This window comes from Phyllopteryx taeniolatus, chromosome 6 (genome assembly GCF_024500385.1).
Source record: "Phyllopteryx taeniolatus isolate TA_2022b chromosome 6, UOR_Ptae_1.2, whole genome shotgun sequence".
Lineage (NCBI taxonomy): Eukaryota > Metazoa > Chordata > Actinopteri > Syngnathiformes > Syngnathidae > Phyllopteryx > Phyllopteryx taeniolatus.
Window position 1 is genome coordinate 9,698,315 of NC_084507.1, and position 18,121 is coordinate 9,716,435.

Sequence of the window (18,121 nt, forward strand, 5' to 3'; positions counted from 1 at the left end):
GCTTTTTTGGAACGTGTTGCAGCCATAGAATTCTAAGTTAATGATTATTTGCTAAAAACAATCAAGTTTATCAGTTTGAACATTAAATATCTTGTCTTTGTAGTGTATTCAATTAAATATAGATTGAACATGATTTGCAAATCATTGTATTTGTTTTTATTTATGTTTAACACAACATCTGAACAACATCTGAACATTGGATTTGGGGTTGTAGGTTTGAGAGTGGACTGTGTCACGCAATGGCTCCAAAAATGCTACCAAAGGTGAGAAAGGATGTCATTTTCCTCCTCAACCATCATCAATAGCTGATTGAACAAGATAGGAAATTGACATTTCAGAAGGTCCTGATTTAAGTATGGATATGCAAGTGCATTTTGAAACCCTGCTGATAAGAATTGGAGAAAGAAAAGGTGATGTCCACTGACAAAAAAAAGAAGCTAGTTAGTTCAATGGCATTTTAAGAACATCATCTGAATATCCCGTTGAGCCTAATGAGGGATACATCCTTTCCGCCTACAGCTAAAGAGCAGTGCTAGCTTTATGGAAACGTGCAGATAGCGGGTAGACTTTGCCCTGAGGCATGCTGACAACACAGGAAGAGCAGAGAAGTCCAAAATTTCCGGCTTGCACTGTCGTAGGTAAGACTCATTTTAACTCTCATTAATTGATTTAAATGAAAAGACCAAAGTCTGACTTTTTTTTAGGTACTTTCTGAGCAGTTCTATCCTTTTGTTGTATCCATTATGTAAGTGACCTTTACGGCACATAGATGTGTACTTTGGATATTATTAAGATCTTTATTTTTGAGTAAACAATGTTAACAAAGATCATTACAGGAAGATTGAGTGTAATAAGTAATTATAAGTTTAATGACGTTTACATGAATTACAATGGTGACATTGGACCACACGTTCTTGAGTCTTGACGATTCATTAGGTACACCTACATAATCCAATGCTATCAAAAATGCTCAGTTTTTCTTGTCTTTGCTAGACAGCATTCATTTAACAGTACTTTACGTTTATTATTGTTTTTGTGTATTGGTGGTGAAGAACTGGAATTCATCATCTTGAATGTGTTTCTAATATTCTCTTTCCAATAATGATGAAATATACGCTTCCCTTTAGGATGCAGTGCAGTTCTACAAAGTAGAACCCCGGTTAGTTATATTGTTGAATTAATATTTCCCAGACAAATCTAATCCATTTTTGATAATGGATCTCAATAGATTATGCAAGTGTACCTATGAAGTGGCTGGTGAATGTCATTAGGACCATTTTAAAGCAGGTTTTAATCAAGCAGAATTAGTCATTATTGAAGTATTAATGACTGTCTTTCATGATAAATGAATTTAAGATAATACTGCCCCCTCTTGTAATCACTGTATGTAAAAAGGAAATCCTGGTTTTACAGTCTGATTATATACTCTGTGTCTGTGATCAATTATCCACGTATGCTGCTACCAAACATACAGTACATAAAGGGCTGAATTAAACGCAGGCTGAGGCCATAAGTAAGAATGTTAGACTTTTGTTGGCTCGCAGTGGTTGCATAATGCCTTATTTTGAAAATATGCTTTAATTTGTCTTTACGCTGACATTGGCCCATGCCAAAGGAAAATCACTGATGAAAGTGTCGATGCTATGCCAAACAGTAACTTGATGTCACAACCATGACCTTACATGTTCTTTTGTGTTTCCCTTGAAAAAAAATATTAGCTAACTTTGAGACGAATGGATGAGGCTAATGGTAGCAGAAACGATAAATATGGACCTCCACCTCCACCCTACAATCCTCACGACTCTGAGCAGAATTTATATAGAGGACAGACCTATCAGGTGAGTTCAAAAATGTTTTTGCACTTTTCGAGAATAATGAATTTGTCTTTTATGTGTGGCCTCCTACACTCAAGATGAACAGTTTCTTTCTAGAACTTGAAATGAAAAAGATGAATTACACTCACACCTCTAAACCTAAAATGACCTAAAAATACGTCAAGTTGTTCTGCTGTTGATTACAACAAATGTTGACAAGGAAAAACTGTGGACTGTGTTGTACCTGCAAGGCAGTTGCTTGATGACGTTGATTTGGCCATGCTGTGTTTGAATCACAACAATCCCCGAAAATTACAGAATTGGTTGTAACTGCATTGATTAGGTCAATCTGACATTTGATCTCAGCTACCACAAAATTTAGCGACTCGTCTGCCATGAGACAAAACAGTAATCCTTAAAAGTTTGAAGAGCATTAACTTAATGTGGCAAGTAGAGTGTTTGAAAGTATCGGTTTTGACCTCTGCTTTCTTGGTTATCTTGTGTCAGATTGCAAACAAGTGGGGTCCAGACTTTGGGTTTGGTGGTTTTGTTCGGTCTTGGTCACTTTGATGCAGGTTGAGATTTTCTTATGTCCACCGTTTACAACACATCACATTTGTTTGGCACAGATAATGAAAATGTCTGTCTGTCCATACACGTACTGTACATTCATAATGAAAATTGTGGCATTCCATTCACTTACGATTATACTGAAAATATCTGTCATCCATTTACATTAGAAATATATCACACATATTGAAACATCTGTCTGTCCCTTTACATACAAAAATACTGAAAACATAATGCATATGCACATACAATGTCCACTTTAGTCTGAGAGGAAACAATGTTACAGACCTCATGGTTATGGCTAATAAGTGATAACAAGCACAAGCAGCTTGGGTAGGAGATCTTTGAAAATCATCTGGGTTTCTCTGTGACGTAGGACAATATCCCATGAAATTCCAGCACAATCATTTGAAAATTGTAACTGGTAGCACACCAGAATCGATTTTACCCAAAAATGAGATAACTGACCTCAGTTACCCCCGACATCTACTCTTTCTTTATATGAGCAACAATGTTTCTGTGAACTAGGTGGGGAAAGAGGGCATTGCAGTGGTGACCCCACCTGGCATCTATGAAAACAGGATCCACTCAGAAGAACAAGCAGCAGCTGGTGACGAGCACCAGTTTGAACAAGTGCCACCTTTCTACTCTCATGGATTGGAGGACAGTGTTTTTGCAGATTCTGCAATACGGAGAGGTGAGCATTAGTCAAATGGAAAAAGAAACAGTTGTTTTAGTTTGACTGTACCTACTGTAACTTTCAGAGCTGAATAAGGACAGTGCTGATAATTCATGTCTCGTTGGCTCTGCAGTGCCAGCTGTCCATTTTCTATACCGCTTATCCTCATCAGTGAGCTGGAGCCTATCCCAGCTGACATCTGGTCAGAGGCAGGGTACACCCTTGGACTTGCCGCCAGGCGATTGCAGGGAACATGTAGACAAAGCCCCATTCACGCTCACATTCCCACCTAAGAACAGAAGTGTAGCTGGGGCGCGTGCATGGCCCCCTCACTTTCTGAATCTGTCCCTTCTGTCCCCCCAACACTTTTACAGCCGTTCAAACAATTGAATTAATTTTTAAGGTCATAGCACGTTTTCTGAGCTGACGTTGAATGTATCATGAACAGTCGCTGTGCAGACAACACAGATCTTTCAGATCAAAAGTTATGAGCATTTTAATATACTACGTCATCAATTTTAAAAAAAAATGTCATCTGTGAGTCTGCTATGTCTCACTTATTTTTTGTTTGTGGGAAAACAATAATCAGAGCCTTGTCGCTAAGATGAATACAGTATTTTACATACAGTATGTTAGCTTGCTTGCTAACTGCAGTATTTTAATGCTAGAAACAAAGCCAATCCTTAGTTTCTGCTCAAAGTCTGTGCTCACTGGATTGTACATAATATCTTTTGAAACTTTCATACTACAATATAAAGCGCACTTTATAACATTTTCTTGTTTACACTGTATTTCAATCCATTTTATGGAGCCTGGATTCAAATCCCTAACCTCAGAAAGATGAGGCTGATGTGCTAACCACTCACGCACTGTGCCGCCAGCTTTGCAGTGTTTTGTTTAAATTGATTTGAAACTAGAAATTGTTCCCTGATCACTGCTACAATCCAGCTCAGCTCTTCAGCTCCCACACAAAAATCTTTTGAAATGCAAGAATAATTGGTTAGAATGCAGAACAATAGTGAAATGTTGAACAACCATTTTATATTCATTCTATAAACACACGCCGACCTTCATAGTCACAGTGGCAGCCAGGGTCATTTCATGTACTTTTCAGCTGACAGTATCCTTGCACTTTCTTTGTCAACAGGTTTCATAAGGAAAGTCTACCTGACCTTGATGATTCAGCTGCTGGTGACGGTCGGAATCATTTGTGCTTTTCTTTACTGGTAAGGCAGCATTACACCAATGAACAGCTTCCATTCAAGATAAATGGGCGTCAGGTAGCCAACTGCCATTTACAAAAAAATAAATAAAAATAAAATTGACTGCAGTGTAATTTGTCATAGTAGCTGCGGTACACCAAGGATGTGTTACCACAAGCTCAGAGTTAAAACAAAAAAAGTAGTAGTAGGTTTCTTTTGTGTTTCTATTTGTTTATGATTATTAAGAACGTTATCCTAAGTCAATTTGGATGAAAGTCAGACTGATGCTTAGCATGTAGTACAGTAAATCTTGAAGAAAACTAGAAGTCTAAGGTCATAGACAATGTATCCCACGAGACATCCCCCAATTCTACTGTATGTTTTTCAGCAGTACAATCAGATTCCAAACAGATGAAATTACTGTGTTACTATAATTATTATTTTTCATTATTAACAGACTTTTTAAATGCACTTAAATCCATAAAGTCTGCTGGGATACAATTAACTCCACCAAAAAGTAAACTAGTATTTTTCTTTTAAGTACGTACAGTACGTACGCTGATGTATTTTCATTTCCCGCCTCCTAGTTTAACATTTTATTTAGTATGGTATGAAAGAAAAAGGGAGTGGGAAATAAGTTTACATTTGAGAAAAGTCATGTCTTTGTCTCCCATGGAATCACGTTGATAAAATAAAAACAATCCTGGACCTGCACCTTTTGCTTGTGCAGCATAATTGAATGGATTCTTTCTTGACCCATGCCAAACCCCTCCACAGAGCTCCAGGGATCTCAGTTAAGAAGCTTTTTGAGGTAAATAATATGATGCAAGTTGGTAGAGAGCAAAATAGAATTTCTCCCTCCCAATATGTTATCTTGCAGTGGTTAGAGCTTTATGTGTTGCATAATGGATATGGTGGAACGCTGCAATAGTAATTTCTTTTCATAAATTGCATTCAACTCCCATGTGCATGATGCTCTATCCTCTGTTAATATTTAATGCAATGATTCTCGTGCCACTGTCAAAGAAATAGCAACTCTATTAAACGCGACTTTCTTCTCCCATTTTTCTTGAAATAACAGGGATTCTCTAAAGGAATGGACATGGACCAACAACTGGTTCTCCTATGCCATGATGTAAGTCAGCTATCAAAAATATTCATTCAGATTGTTTAAACACATTGGATGTCCACATCTCTCCTGTTGGTACGTGAACTAAATGAAAACGTTGCTAATAAAAACCATAAAAGTAATTCAGGCTGTCACAGCACTGAGTCCCAGTCGATGAAAATGCTGGCTCCACTGTGAATAAATATCCCCTTCAGTGAACTCATACTGAACATAAGTGCTATTTTGTGTTGTTTATCCTCACATTATTTGCTATTTACAACAGCCCCTCTATATTCTTTGGGAAATAGGGGGACAGTGACTGTACTCATTGTGGTCTTGTCCTGCTGTGACAACATTCGGCGTGGGGTCCCCCTCAATTTCATCACCCTGGGCTTGTTTGTGAGTGGCACACAGCCAGCCATTAAATCAAAGCCCCACCTCACCTGCTCTCTTTTATTGCCTTTGCTCTTGTTTTTTTTGGTCACGTATTTACATCTTCTTTCTCCCCCACCCCACCTCCATATCTGTCACAGACTATTGCAGAGGGCTTAATGCTGGGATCCGTAGCAGTGTGAGTATTTGTTCCTAAACCTCATGCTGATCCATATACGCAGTAGTGATGTTTCTCCACATCTCATGGTACTACACTGATGTGATCTACCTACCTTACTCAGCTACCTAACCGACACATCGACCTAAGGTTTTACCCATGTAAAGAAATAAATGCTTCAAAAACATTTGGCTTTCAAAAAAATAAATAAAATCTTGCCCACCAATCTGTCCATCGATCCATTCATTCATTTACCTACTTAAGGGCATCTACCTACTTGAGCTGACCTATGGAAAGCCTACCTGAAGAAACATGTGGTTCAAAGTCCTACAGTTGCACCCTACCAACCCATCCATCCATTAATCCACACATCTACCTTCTTTCCTATCTACAGTACATACCAAGTCTACTTAATACAAAATAAAGCACGTAGAAAACCCTATTTTCAGAATAAAGAACCACATGGTTCAAAAGCAGAGTGTGCTGTATGAGCGACTTGATGAGGCACTGTTTCAGTTGAAGGCTTCGCGTGAATACTGCATTGCAATTATCATATTCATGGGTTTGTCATAAGTGAAACTGATATAAAATGAAGAGGAACAATACATTATGTAACATGTCTTGTGGGTACCATCACTAGCTAAGACAGAAAGGAAATAATAGCACATTTTCATTTGAAAACCATGCAAGACTGAATCCTTCAGCTCATGCTTCTCAGTTATGAAACGATGGGGGGCCTGCCTTACTGCATTCGTTGTGTTTGATTTGGCTATCTGCAGGTTCTTCTCAGCCGAAGCTGTTCTGTGGGCCGTGGGCGCGACGGCGTTAGTGTCCTTCTCCCTGAGTGTATTTGCGATGCAGTCAAAGGTGAGGTCTGTCACACACTCTACTTTCAGTTGGCAGCAGAAGGCATGTCGTCACAACACCGCAGTGACTTGGCTCTGGCTCAGGAGTAAATGTCCATATTGCAGTCAAAGGTGTTACGCTGAGCATGCAGTCACCAGCAAAGCTTTAAACGTGGATGGGCTCTCTGTATGATTACTGCTAAAAAAAAAAAAAAAAAACTGCATTTGTAAATCAGGTTAATTCCCTGTTCCTAGCACCAAACAAAATGTTAATGACCTTGACATGCGCTAGGCTATCTGCTGCATCCCATTGTCTCTGTTTTGTTCATATTATAAAAGATACTTTTCCACTAATGGTACACCTTGGGGCGGCATGGTGGCCGACTGGTTAGAGCGTCAGCCTCACAGTTCTGAGGACCTGGGTTCAATCCCCGGCCCCGCCTGTGTGGAGTTTGCATGTTCTCCCCGTGCCTGCGTGGGTTTTCTCCGGGCACTCCGGTTTCCTCCCACATCCCAAAAACATGCATTAATTGGAGACTCTAAATTGCCCGTAGGTGTGACTGTGAGTGCAAATGGTTGTTTGTTTGTATGTGCCCTGCGATTGGCTGGCAACCAGTTCAGGGTGTACCCCGCCTCCTGCCCGATGATAGCTGGGATAGGCTCCAGCACGCCCGCGACCCTAGTGAGGAGAAGCGGCTCAGAAAATGGATGGATGGATGGATGGTACACCTTGGCTCAGTTGGCCACAGTTTGGTTTAAGGTGGAAAACCCTGATCTGAATTGCAAGGCACAGGGGTCAGAAGGTGATAAATGTATAAGGTGTGCAAATAGTAACGTCATACCTGTGGGGTTCAGTGTGACCTGCCAATAAATTAAATATAGGCAAATGTTGAACAGTGCTGCAATGTGCAGACATTATCCATTCATAAGTAATGTTTGAAGTTGGAATTCTCTTTCTGTTGTGACAGTATTTTTTTTTAATATGTTTTGTATTCTAGCCATTCTATTCCTGTTGTAAAACAAAAGTGACAATTCTCTGTCTACCGATCAACAAATAGCAATGTGTCTGGCTCAATCCTTTTGTCTACCATTTGGTTGGTAGTCCAAAGGAGGTTTGCCCAAATAAAGGTGTCTGTTATCAAGTCTTTTGGTACCCTTGACAACTAATATCCAATTAGAAATTTCACCAAAGCAAACTGAAAGAAACCATACAGCTCTTGTAAACACGGCCTACTTCTTCATATGTAGAGCAGCAAACAGCACGATTCTACAGCTAAAATTTGGGTGCCATTTTAAAATCTCATTATAAGGTGTGCTATGGTATGAGCAAGAATTCAGGTAATGATGACTGTGAATACGCCTTTTAAATGATTTATAGTTAGAGCAAGGCAAAGCAAATTTATTTATATTGTGCATTTCATACACAAGGTAACTCAATGTGCTTTACATGATTAAAAGCATTTAAAAACAAAGAAAAAAAACAGCTTATAAATATTTAAAACAAAGAAAAAAATAATAAAAGTACAATTAGAACAGCATACAGTGTAAGACATATCATTTAAAAATGGAAATGCTCTAAAAAGCATGAGAAAAAACAAGAGATTTTAACCTGGACTTAAAAACAATCACACTTGCGGCTGACGTCACTGCTGTTGGCAACTTATTCCATTTGTGTGCAGTATAATAGCTAAATGCTGCTTCAACATGTTCGCTTTGGACTCAGTGCTCCACTATTTGACCTGAGTCTGACGATCTCGGAGCCCTATTGGGTTTATATTCCATTAGCATTTCTTTCATGCATTCAGGACCTAAACCATTTAGTGATTTATAGACCAGTAGCAGAACTTTAAAATCAATTTTAAAGCTGACTGGAAGCCAGTGTAAAGACTTTAGAAGTTGAGTAATATGCTCTGACCTCTTTGTTCTGGTCAGAACCTGAGCTGCAGCATTCTGAATGAGCTGCAGTTGTTTAATGCTCTTTTTGGGGAGTTGAGTCAGAAGATCAATAAATAGTCAAGTCTACTTGAGATAAAAGCATGGATGAGCTTCTCCTGCTCTGCTTGACACATGTAAGCCTTCACTCTGGATATGTTCTTCAGATGGTAGAAGACCGTTTTAGTAATTGATTTGATATGACTGTTGAAAGTCAGGTCGGAATATATCAGAACACCAAGGTTTCGGACTTGGTCTTTGGTTTTTAAAGAGAGTGACTTCAGATATTTACGAACAGCAATCCTCTTTTCTTTATTGCCAAAAACAATTATCTCAGTTTTGTTGTGGTTTAATTGAAGAAAATTTTGGCTCATCCAATTATTTATCGGTTTTAGACAGTGACACAACTCCTCAATTGAACTGTAGTCATCTGGAGAAACTGCTAGATATAACTGTGTGTCATCTGCATAGTTATGATAGTCAAAATTAAAGTTCTGAAGAATTTGACCCAAGGGTAGCATATACAGGCTGAACAGGAGGGGTCCAAGAACTGAAACTTGAGGGACCCCATAGGTCATTACCATTCGATGAGATTGAACACTTCCAATGGTTACAAAATAACTCCTTTCCTCCAGGTAGGACCTAAACCATTTAAGGACTGTTCCATTTAGTCCTACCCACGTTTCCAACCTGTTCAGCAGTATATTATGATCTATCGTATCAAAGCCGCACTGAGGTCCAACAAGACCAGAATTGAGGAAGTATTTAACCTTCTATCATTTAGCACTTTGATAAGAGCATATTCTGTACTGTGATGAGTTCAGAAACCTGATTGAAATTTGTCAAAAAGTCAATTTAAGTTCAAGAAATTGCTGAGTTGATTAAAAATAACTCACCAATCTTGGCAATGAAAGGGAGTTTTGAGATGGGTCTATAGCTTGCTAACATGGAAGCGTCCAGTGTTCTATTTTTTTTAGAAGAGGCTTAACGGCAGCTACTTTAAGAGCTTTAGGAAACTCGCCTGACTGAAGTGGGCAATTGATTATTTGCTGCAAATCAGCTAGCACAGACCTCGCAATAGCTTTGAAAAAGTTAGATGGTATTGAGTCAAGACAACTCGATGGTTTCAGCTACTGAACCGTTTTCTCTACAGTTTTTGGGTCAACTGTATGCGAGAGTGCATGTTAGTATGCACCTTAATAGTGAAATAGATGTGGGCAAAATGGAAATGGCAGTGAGAGTTGCCTTTTAATTTATTTAGATGCTATTTGAAATTTAAACAATCTGTGTCACTGATCTGAACGAGTATAGAGATTTTCAGTCTTGTTAAACTGGGTTTAATAGAGGGATATATGTGTCATAAATACTTATATATCGGCTAAAGACTAATCTATAGACTCTTCAATCAACTCACTATTAATCTGTGGAATGAACAAATTTCACAGATTAACAGACACCACATCAAGTTGAATACTGACTAAACAAAATAGATTAAGGTTTATAGACCTTGTGACTCCTTTGTGTGTTTTGTTTTGGACTTTACATTCATCTTGCATTTGCAGGTCAGGTAATCAGTGATAGTGATTCTCTTGTGGTAGCTGCCATCTTTTTCTGTCTCTCTGAAAAGGGCAGGCAGGCCAAAATGCCACCTCCCTCCCTACGTGCCAGTGTTGCATCTGGTTGATTAATTATCCAGGATCATTATACCCACAATCGTTAGTATATTCACGTGTTGAACTGCAATGTGTCTTCATCACTCAGTAATCTGGGATGCTTTGCAGCCCGGCTGTAATGTTCGACGACCTTGAGTGGCCTTTATTGTAATAATGAGCATAAATGAAAGATGCGCTGCCACCAGTGTTGTGTATTTTTCAAGGCTGGTCACATTCGCTCTGTCTCACTTCTCTCTCACTCTCTGGTTCTTTCTCTCACATTCTCTTTCTCTCTCTCCACTTCCCCTCTGTGACACCAGTGGGACTTCACCATGGCAAGTGGAAGCCTGTGGGTGTTTGGCTGGACCCTCTTTTCCTTTGCACTGCTCTGTGCAATCCTCCGATCACAGGTAAATGAGGCAGGAAGATTGGCATCCATGTTACAATGAGATGCTTGTGGAATGAATAAAAAAGCTGCACTGATCTCACACTGACATTCTTAAGTATACACAGCAGTTTACTCTGACAACAGCACATTTCTTTGCATCAGGCCAGCTATTTACAACAATAGGCATTGATTTTAAACAGCCATTTTTCATCCAACAAATGATCTGGAGCCAAAACTAAACACTGCTCTCCTGATAGAAGGCATTTTACTTAGACACAGCTGCAGAACATTTTATTTTCACTATTTTTACACTGACAATGGAAAATTCTGTTGATTTTGTCTTTGAACAGTTTGCGTACATTGCTTACGCCTGCCTGGGCACCTTGCTGTTTTCCTTGGTAAGTACTCTGCACTTGTCAGGAATGAAATAAGCTCTCCAACACTGACCTTTCCAAGTGAACTAAATCACAATCAAAGAGGGCTTAATGTCACCAGTGTGAATGAGATGCAAGATTTGATCCAAGGGCTAAGCGGCATACCTCCAGTGCCAGTTTGAGTAGTTAGCGCAAACAGACTCTGATGTCCTTTTGCCCTTTTATTTGAGTTTTACACCTCTTACCAACAGGGGGCTTCATTTTCACAGCCATCTCCCAGCATGCCCTTGGCGCCAACAGCAAATGTTGGTCACCCCTGCTGTCAAATAGGGGAGCGATTGGACTGCTCACAGAGCCCCAACAGGCTGTCAGGAGCAAGTCACCACTTATTTTCAGCTGTGCAACGTCTACGGAATTATTTATGAGTACTAGAGCTCCGCTCAAAGAACTACAGCCCTGTTAGTTTCTTTCAAACTTCCTCCCTTTGCTGGCACAATGTCTCTTTAATCACACAAACAAGCTGTCATCACCCCTGCTGTTGAAGCATCTTCTCTCATTCTATCTCTGCAGTACCTGGTGTTTGATACCCAGCTCATCGTGGGCGGAAAACACAGAAAATACGAGATCTCTCCTGAGGAGTATGTGTTTGCTGCTCTCAGCCTCTACCTGGACATTGTTGTCTTGTTCCTTTTCTTACTGAAACTCATTAATCTCTGTCGCTGACATTGAGCCTCCATGACAAGGCCTCTGCAAAAACTATGCAATGACTCAGTGTGTACCTAGATTTATATTGAACAAGTCTCAAGCCACACTTTATCTGCGGGACGATAATACTTTTGGAACTTATTGTAAAGCACCACAGTGTTTTAACTTTAAAACTATTTCACATTTGCTGTAGTTTTGTCATTTGAATGTAAGTTAGATCAATGGACACTATGCACGCAGCACTTCTGTATTCAATGGAAGGTGGCATGTTAACTGCCGGTCGGCATGTAAACGCAGTTAAGAACATGGGAAATGTGTTGAAACTCAACACAGAGTTGATGCTGAACATAGTGGCACATAAATATACCTATTACACAACACAGCGACAGGGTGGATGACTGGCTAGCACATCTGCCTCACAGTTTTGAGGACCGGGGTTCAAATACCGGCCCCGCCTGTGTGGAGTTTGCATGTTGCCTGCGTGGGTTTTCCCCGGGTACTCCGGTTTCCTCCCACATCCCAAAAACATGCATGCTAGGTTAATTGAAGACTCTAAATTGCCCATAGGTGTGAATGTGAGTGCGGATGGTTGTTTGTTTCTATGTGCCATGCAATTGGCTGGCGACCGGTTCAGGGTGAACCCCACCTCCCGCCTGAAGATAGCTGGAAGAGGCTCCAGCAGCCTGCGACCCTAGTGAGGATAAGCAGTAAGGAAAATGGATGGATGTTAGCGAGGAAGATTATATCATTGGTTTATGCCACTGTATTTATTTTTCAGGGCCAGTGTGTTTCCATGTGGATTACTTTGGAGCCCAGAATTTTGTATAATTCTAGGGGGTCACAGGGTCAGTTAAGATCTTGTAAATATCTTGTATGTAATTTCTTGTATTATAACGACACAAAATACTTAAGTTTGAATAATAATATAACCTTATGTGTGCTGATGTAGTGTCAAATTGTGCAACGTTAATTTTAGCGTGTACCCGTACTGCAATAACTGATGTGACACTGCCCCCTGTAAGTTAGGTGTGCACCCTTTTTGACTTTTTACTGTTGATCTTCATGGGAGGGAGCACACCAGTGTGTTTGTTTTATGCTGACTAAATCAGGTACAATACTGAGAATAAACTAAGTGCAACTCCAAAGCAACCCTGGTGTGCGTCTTTACAACAACACAAAACACAGAGTCAGACACTACCAGTTACACTTGGCACATCTCAGACCAGCTCTACTCTGGTACTCGAGGTATGCGTCTCACGTGGCTCAAGTCTGCTTCTCCCCACTCTCTCCTCTGGTGTGGAGGGCAGCGGTGTGGTGTGGTGACTGATCACGCAGTTTTGGAGAGTTTTTATTTCATGTTGGTTGTTGCTGGTTTTGCCATTATGACCAGCTAGTGCATTTATTGAGTATGCGGTCTCACGCAGCTGCGACGTGCCTGGCATGAATGGCGACTGTGGCCACACTGAATCGCTTGCCAAATATAGCGTTTAGTCACCAATATATGAAGGCTCGTATATAATGTGTTCAGATGAGTTTTTCCTGTAAGTCCCTAACAAAACCTGGCACACTTGAATAAAAAAAAAACAATCTTTGACGCCAGAATGAGCACTTTTTCAATTACGTTCATCCAGCAGAAATGAACTAAGTTCAATTCATGCTCGCACCAAATATTAAATAGTTCATCAACTTTTGTTCATTGAACTCGTTCAGGTACAACATTGGCTTCCCAAATCTTGCAGAGAAAATCTGTTGAGGACCCCACTTATTGTCACTAATCAATCTATACTGAGCCTTGTCTTGCCATGTTGTTTCAACAGCAAGCACCTGAGCAGTGGACTGCGGCTGAGGTTCAGGAGCATCTGGATGCTCACGTGAGAAATGTTGGAAAGACGGGAGCTAAGTTTCAATGAGTGGTGGTTTTATCAGCTTACAACCAAAGCCTCTCGACTGATTCGTCTATGCCATAGGCTGTCTCAGTAGCACACCAGCAGGGGACACCTCCTATCTGTCTACCGGCCTCTACCCTGCCCTGAAGTCAGCCCTAGTCAAATACTCTTACGGCTAACTCACATCAGCTAGCTTCTTCATCTCCTTCTGTTGTTTCTGTGGCCCGGGCTGCCACTGACTCACCAACTAACAACCCTGGAGTTCAACAGGTTGTGGGAAATTTAACAAGGGCATATCTTTTGCAACGCTTCCCTTGAAAACAGTCAAAGACCAGGAAACCAAAAGTCATGTAGCCGTCAGACTGGTAGACACCAATACCAGGGTGAGCTCTTCACCTGTAAAAGAGTGTGGCTCCATTGACCACTCAAATCATTCACACTGTAGGTTTTACAGACTGCCTCAACTTTTTTGGACCCTGTCACATGAGAGCCCATCTGTGCCATGAGAGGGTTATTATTATTATGGGCGGTGCTAGTGACACCTTCAGCCAGGTAACGACCAATAATTAACCTGTTGTAGTAGTCTTCCTGTTGACAAAACGGTGATTGTTGTAGGCTCACATAGAGTGGAAGGAGCAAGTGATTTGTTTTAGGCCCCAGTGTCTGTCGGGAGTCAATCTGCTTTGAGAGTGATGCTTGATTGTGTGGAGGCAGAATCCAAGCTTAGAGTTAGCTGCTGGTGTTCTCCATAGTCCTCTGCTCTTACAAGAGAAGGTGGTACTTGTTGGCTGTGGTGGCCTTACGATAGAATCAAGGTGCATCTATGACCAGGTAGTTGAGATTTATGGGTCAAAGTTCATTGTACCGCCTTTCCTTGCTAAATTACTTTGATCTTCTTGAGAGATACATTTATTGGAAGCAATGTCATTAGTCCCATGATAGACAGGACAAAGTCTGATGAAAGGTACTGGCAGCTTGCCTGCCCCAACACCTCAGACCCTGAGTGTTAGCAGTTTCTTGAATTGCACAGACGCATTACCCGTTCTAGTGTGGGGGAGGTTGTCCAGCAGTGCTCCTGTGTCACCTGGGAGCACTGTCATTGTGGAGCCTACCTCTTCCCTCTTCTATTGGGTGGCACCATGTAAGGAGATTGTTGGGTCCCAATGAAGTTCCTGAACCCAATAAAGAGACATGTGAAACTGCAATGCTAAGGTTGCAGCTTTGTTTCCCTGAGTCATTATGAAAGACCTCTTGTCTCAGAGTGTGAGTAGGCCACAGACCAGTCAGGGAGGTTGCCCATCCCCCAAATCAGATGCCACTTATACCCTCTTTCAGTAGCTTAAGGACAGCAGATTGGTGGATGTTTGTAAGGTGTCAGATGAAAAGAAACAGCAGGCTGAACCTGTGCACACTTACCAAGATGTCTTTTCAAAAGACAAGCTGAACTGTTGGGAAGCAAAGGAGTTTGTCCACCGAATGCACCTACTGATGATTGCCCTTCAGGATACCCTATTGCTGTGTCCCTCGAGCACACTACCATTAACTGAGAAGAGGTGCTATCTATACTAGAGTTCAAAGGCATCATCAGTAAGTCAGTCAGTGAATATGCTTCCCCACTGGTCCTTGCCTCTTTTTGGATGACCTGCCCATCTTTTCTCCATCTGAAGAGGAAACCCTGAAAAGGCCGGAGACTGTCCAAGGGCTACGACGAAGAGATGTATAGCCCTTGAAACCAAGTGTGGTCAGGAGCTCACTTGAAAGCGAGGGGAATGGGACTCCGCCCCCACTGACAGGCGAAGTGCTTACTTCCAAGATGGCAGAATGGACAAGGAAGTACATAAATGTAAGTGAGCATAATTATTGATATTCGTACTAATGACAGTCATGTCATTAAATATAAGCCATTATTTCAATTGTTGGTTAAATGCCTCATTAAGAGATTGCATATTGCTAGTCTACTGTCACACTACAGTGACAAATCCACGGTTAGAAAGAATTATTAAATTAAATAATCACACTACCATATCATAATATGAACACTTTCCCAAATGTGAATAACTGTATGTTCTGTGAATAAGTCTGTCTCTTTGATAATTGCATGCTTATGTTTTACCTCACCGCTGCAAATTGTGAGATGCCTAACTGATATTCATTGTTCCTGTGACAGTGACAATAAATTTCTTTTCTATTCTGTTTGAGATATTTTCTTTTTGTGTGTGTGTTTACAAATGTTTGGTTATTGTTTTGTGATGGTTGTTGTTTGTCTTATTTATTGGCCGACATTAGGCCATAAAGTTAGTTTGTCAAAATATGTTCCTTTGAAATGTGTTTTTAGAGTAGATAACGATAAAATATAGAAATGTATGCACCCTAATAATAATGTTAATTTGACAAAAGACAGCATCTTGCAAATGTAAACAATTGTCGCGTCTGCCTAGCCAGCCGGGGTGAGGGGTAACGACGTGTCGTCCCAATTCCCATTTACGCCTTCATCTTGGCCCTTCAAACAAAGGGCTAAGGGAAAGGGCTAAGGGGTAGAATTGGGATTGGCCCAGGAACCCATCACTTGAACGAGCAAATTTCTCAGTTACAGTGAAACCAACTCTCCTGCCCACAGACTGGAGTGTTTGGCCCTAAAATGGACAGAATGAGAAGAGTTTAGCCACTGGCCAAAGGGTTCACAGATTCACTGTCTGATAAGACAACAGTCCTCTCATTCACAACCAAAGCCAAAACTAGAGCCTGTGAGCAGTGTTGGGTTTCCAATCTGGCTCCATATTTCTATGAAATCAAGCACATTCCTCGCAGGCAGAATTTAATCGTAGATGCTGTCAGTAGAACCCATTCATGATATCTTTGAGGGAGCAGCTGCTGTGCAAGCCAGTCCCTGGCGTGTACCTCTGCTCTGCTGCCATTGAGGGGTCAGTGTCTGAGGATAATGTCTCTTCTCTCCTTTCCTCTTTGCATGAGTGGGACAATGCTCCGAGGCAGCATGCAGCCACCACCTTACCGCCTTGTAATTTGTTGGCCGGGACACATTGCCTTACCTGTCTCTTGCTGACCTGTAGTTACTTTAATAAGGATAAGCCAGCAGTCATCTCAAGAGCTGTTCATTATGGTGACAGAAAATCCAGGACTTCCACACACGAATGCTGCAAAGACTGTGAGTCCTAAAACATGCAATAGGCTCACACTTACGGACGGCCTCCACTATGGGGTCACAAAGGATCCCTTGACCAAGAAGAAGAGGTTTCAGTTCGTTTTGCCGAAATCCCTAAAGGCAGAAGTGTTGCCTGGTGTTCATGACCCTGCTGGCCATCAAGGTCACTAGGCACACTCTCTCTAGTTCACCAGCATTTTGTCTGGTATAACATAGAGAAGGATGTCATGTGATACAGTACCACAGATTTGTTCTCAGGAAGATTCCCGAGCGTTCAGCAAGGGCCCCACTGGAAAGTATTAAGATCTCTGCCCCTCTGGAAGTCGTGTGTGTTGACTTTAGGTCAACCGAAGGCAGTCTTGATCTTTGGTCACTGATCACTTGATGAAATTGGAACATGCTAAAAGTATAGCAAAGAAGTTGTGAGAAAACTACCTTTGTATTTATAGATTCCCCCAGCACCTCCACTCTGACTTCGGTGCAAATTTCAAAAGCAAGCTGATTGCTGCACTCTTGATGTAGTTGGAAGTTGACGAGTCTCGCACTTCACACTTCAATCCTATGGCCTATGGGGAACGATGGCATAGAGTGGTTTAACCACACCCTGGGCAACATGTTGCCCAGGGTGTGGGCTGAAGTGAGCTTTGAATGATGAGGCTGCTACTGTGGTCATGCATGCCTCTAGCATGACCAATGCTCCACTTACATCTGAATGGTATGAGTTGGAGATGTCTCACTTGAAAACCGTAGTTTCAATGGTTGAGCCATCCTTTGCCAGTTCTCTCGAGTGTTGATGCAGCCCTGTGTTGATGAGTCCCCTGGTTCAGACAAACAGTTGCTTTCATCTGAAGCAGACTCCCTGATTGCCAGTGGCCTGTTACTGCAGTGGATCCCCCTACGACTCTCCCAACTGCTCTACTACAATAAGTACCTGTCAATCTGCTTCGAGCGTCAGCTGGAGATGGCCAATTTAGCTCATGGTTTGGGAGAGTCATTAGAAAAGCTTTACTGAGGTACTCTTAAAGTTACAGTATTGGTGCCCTATGTTGCTCGATAGACTTCTTAATTTTACTCACACACACTGTTTGGTCCTTGTATGTGTGGTGTACAGTATAAGGCACCTCACCTTGTCTGTGGAGTACGGAGAATTCTTGCTCGGTGCCAAACAAGTCTTTCTGTTATCCTTTAGATAGGATTATCATATTGGTGTTTTATGCCACTCTCCTATTTTCTTCGGGCCATTATGTATACATATG

General features: G+C 41.2%; 1 protein-coding gene across 1 annotated transcript; it reads left to right on the forward strand.

Moving 5' to 3' along the window:
* The first annotated feature begins 538 nt into the window (after positions 1-538).
* Positions 539-12,964, forward strand: zgc:110410 (uncharacterized protein LOC553618 homolog). Its single transcript, XM_061777550.1, has 11 exons — positions 539-638; positions 1,719-1,838; positions 2,913-3,081; positions 4,211-4,289; positions 5,347-5,400; positions 5,682-5,772; positions 5,907-5,944; positions 6,703-6,790; positions 10,673-10,762; positions 11,091-11,138; positions 11,685-12,964. Exons 2-11 carry the CDS (start codon positions 1,734-1,736, stop codon positions 11,835-11,837), a joined length of 915 nt encoding a protein of 304 aa, XP_061633534.1. The 5' UTR covers positions 539-638; positions 1,719-1,733; the 3' UTR covers positions 11,838-12,964.
* The last annotated feature ends 5,157 nt before the right edge of the window (positions 12,965-18,121 follow it).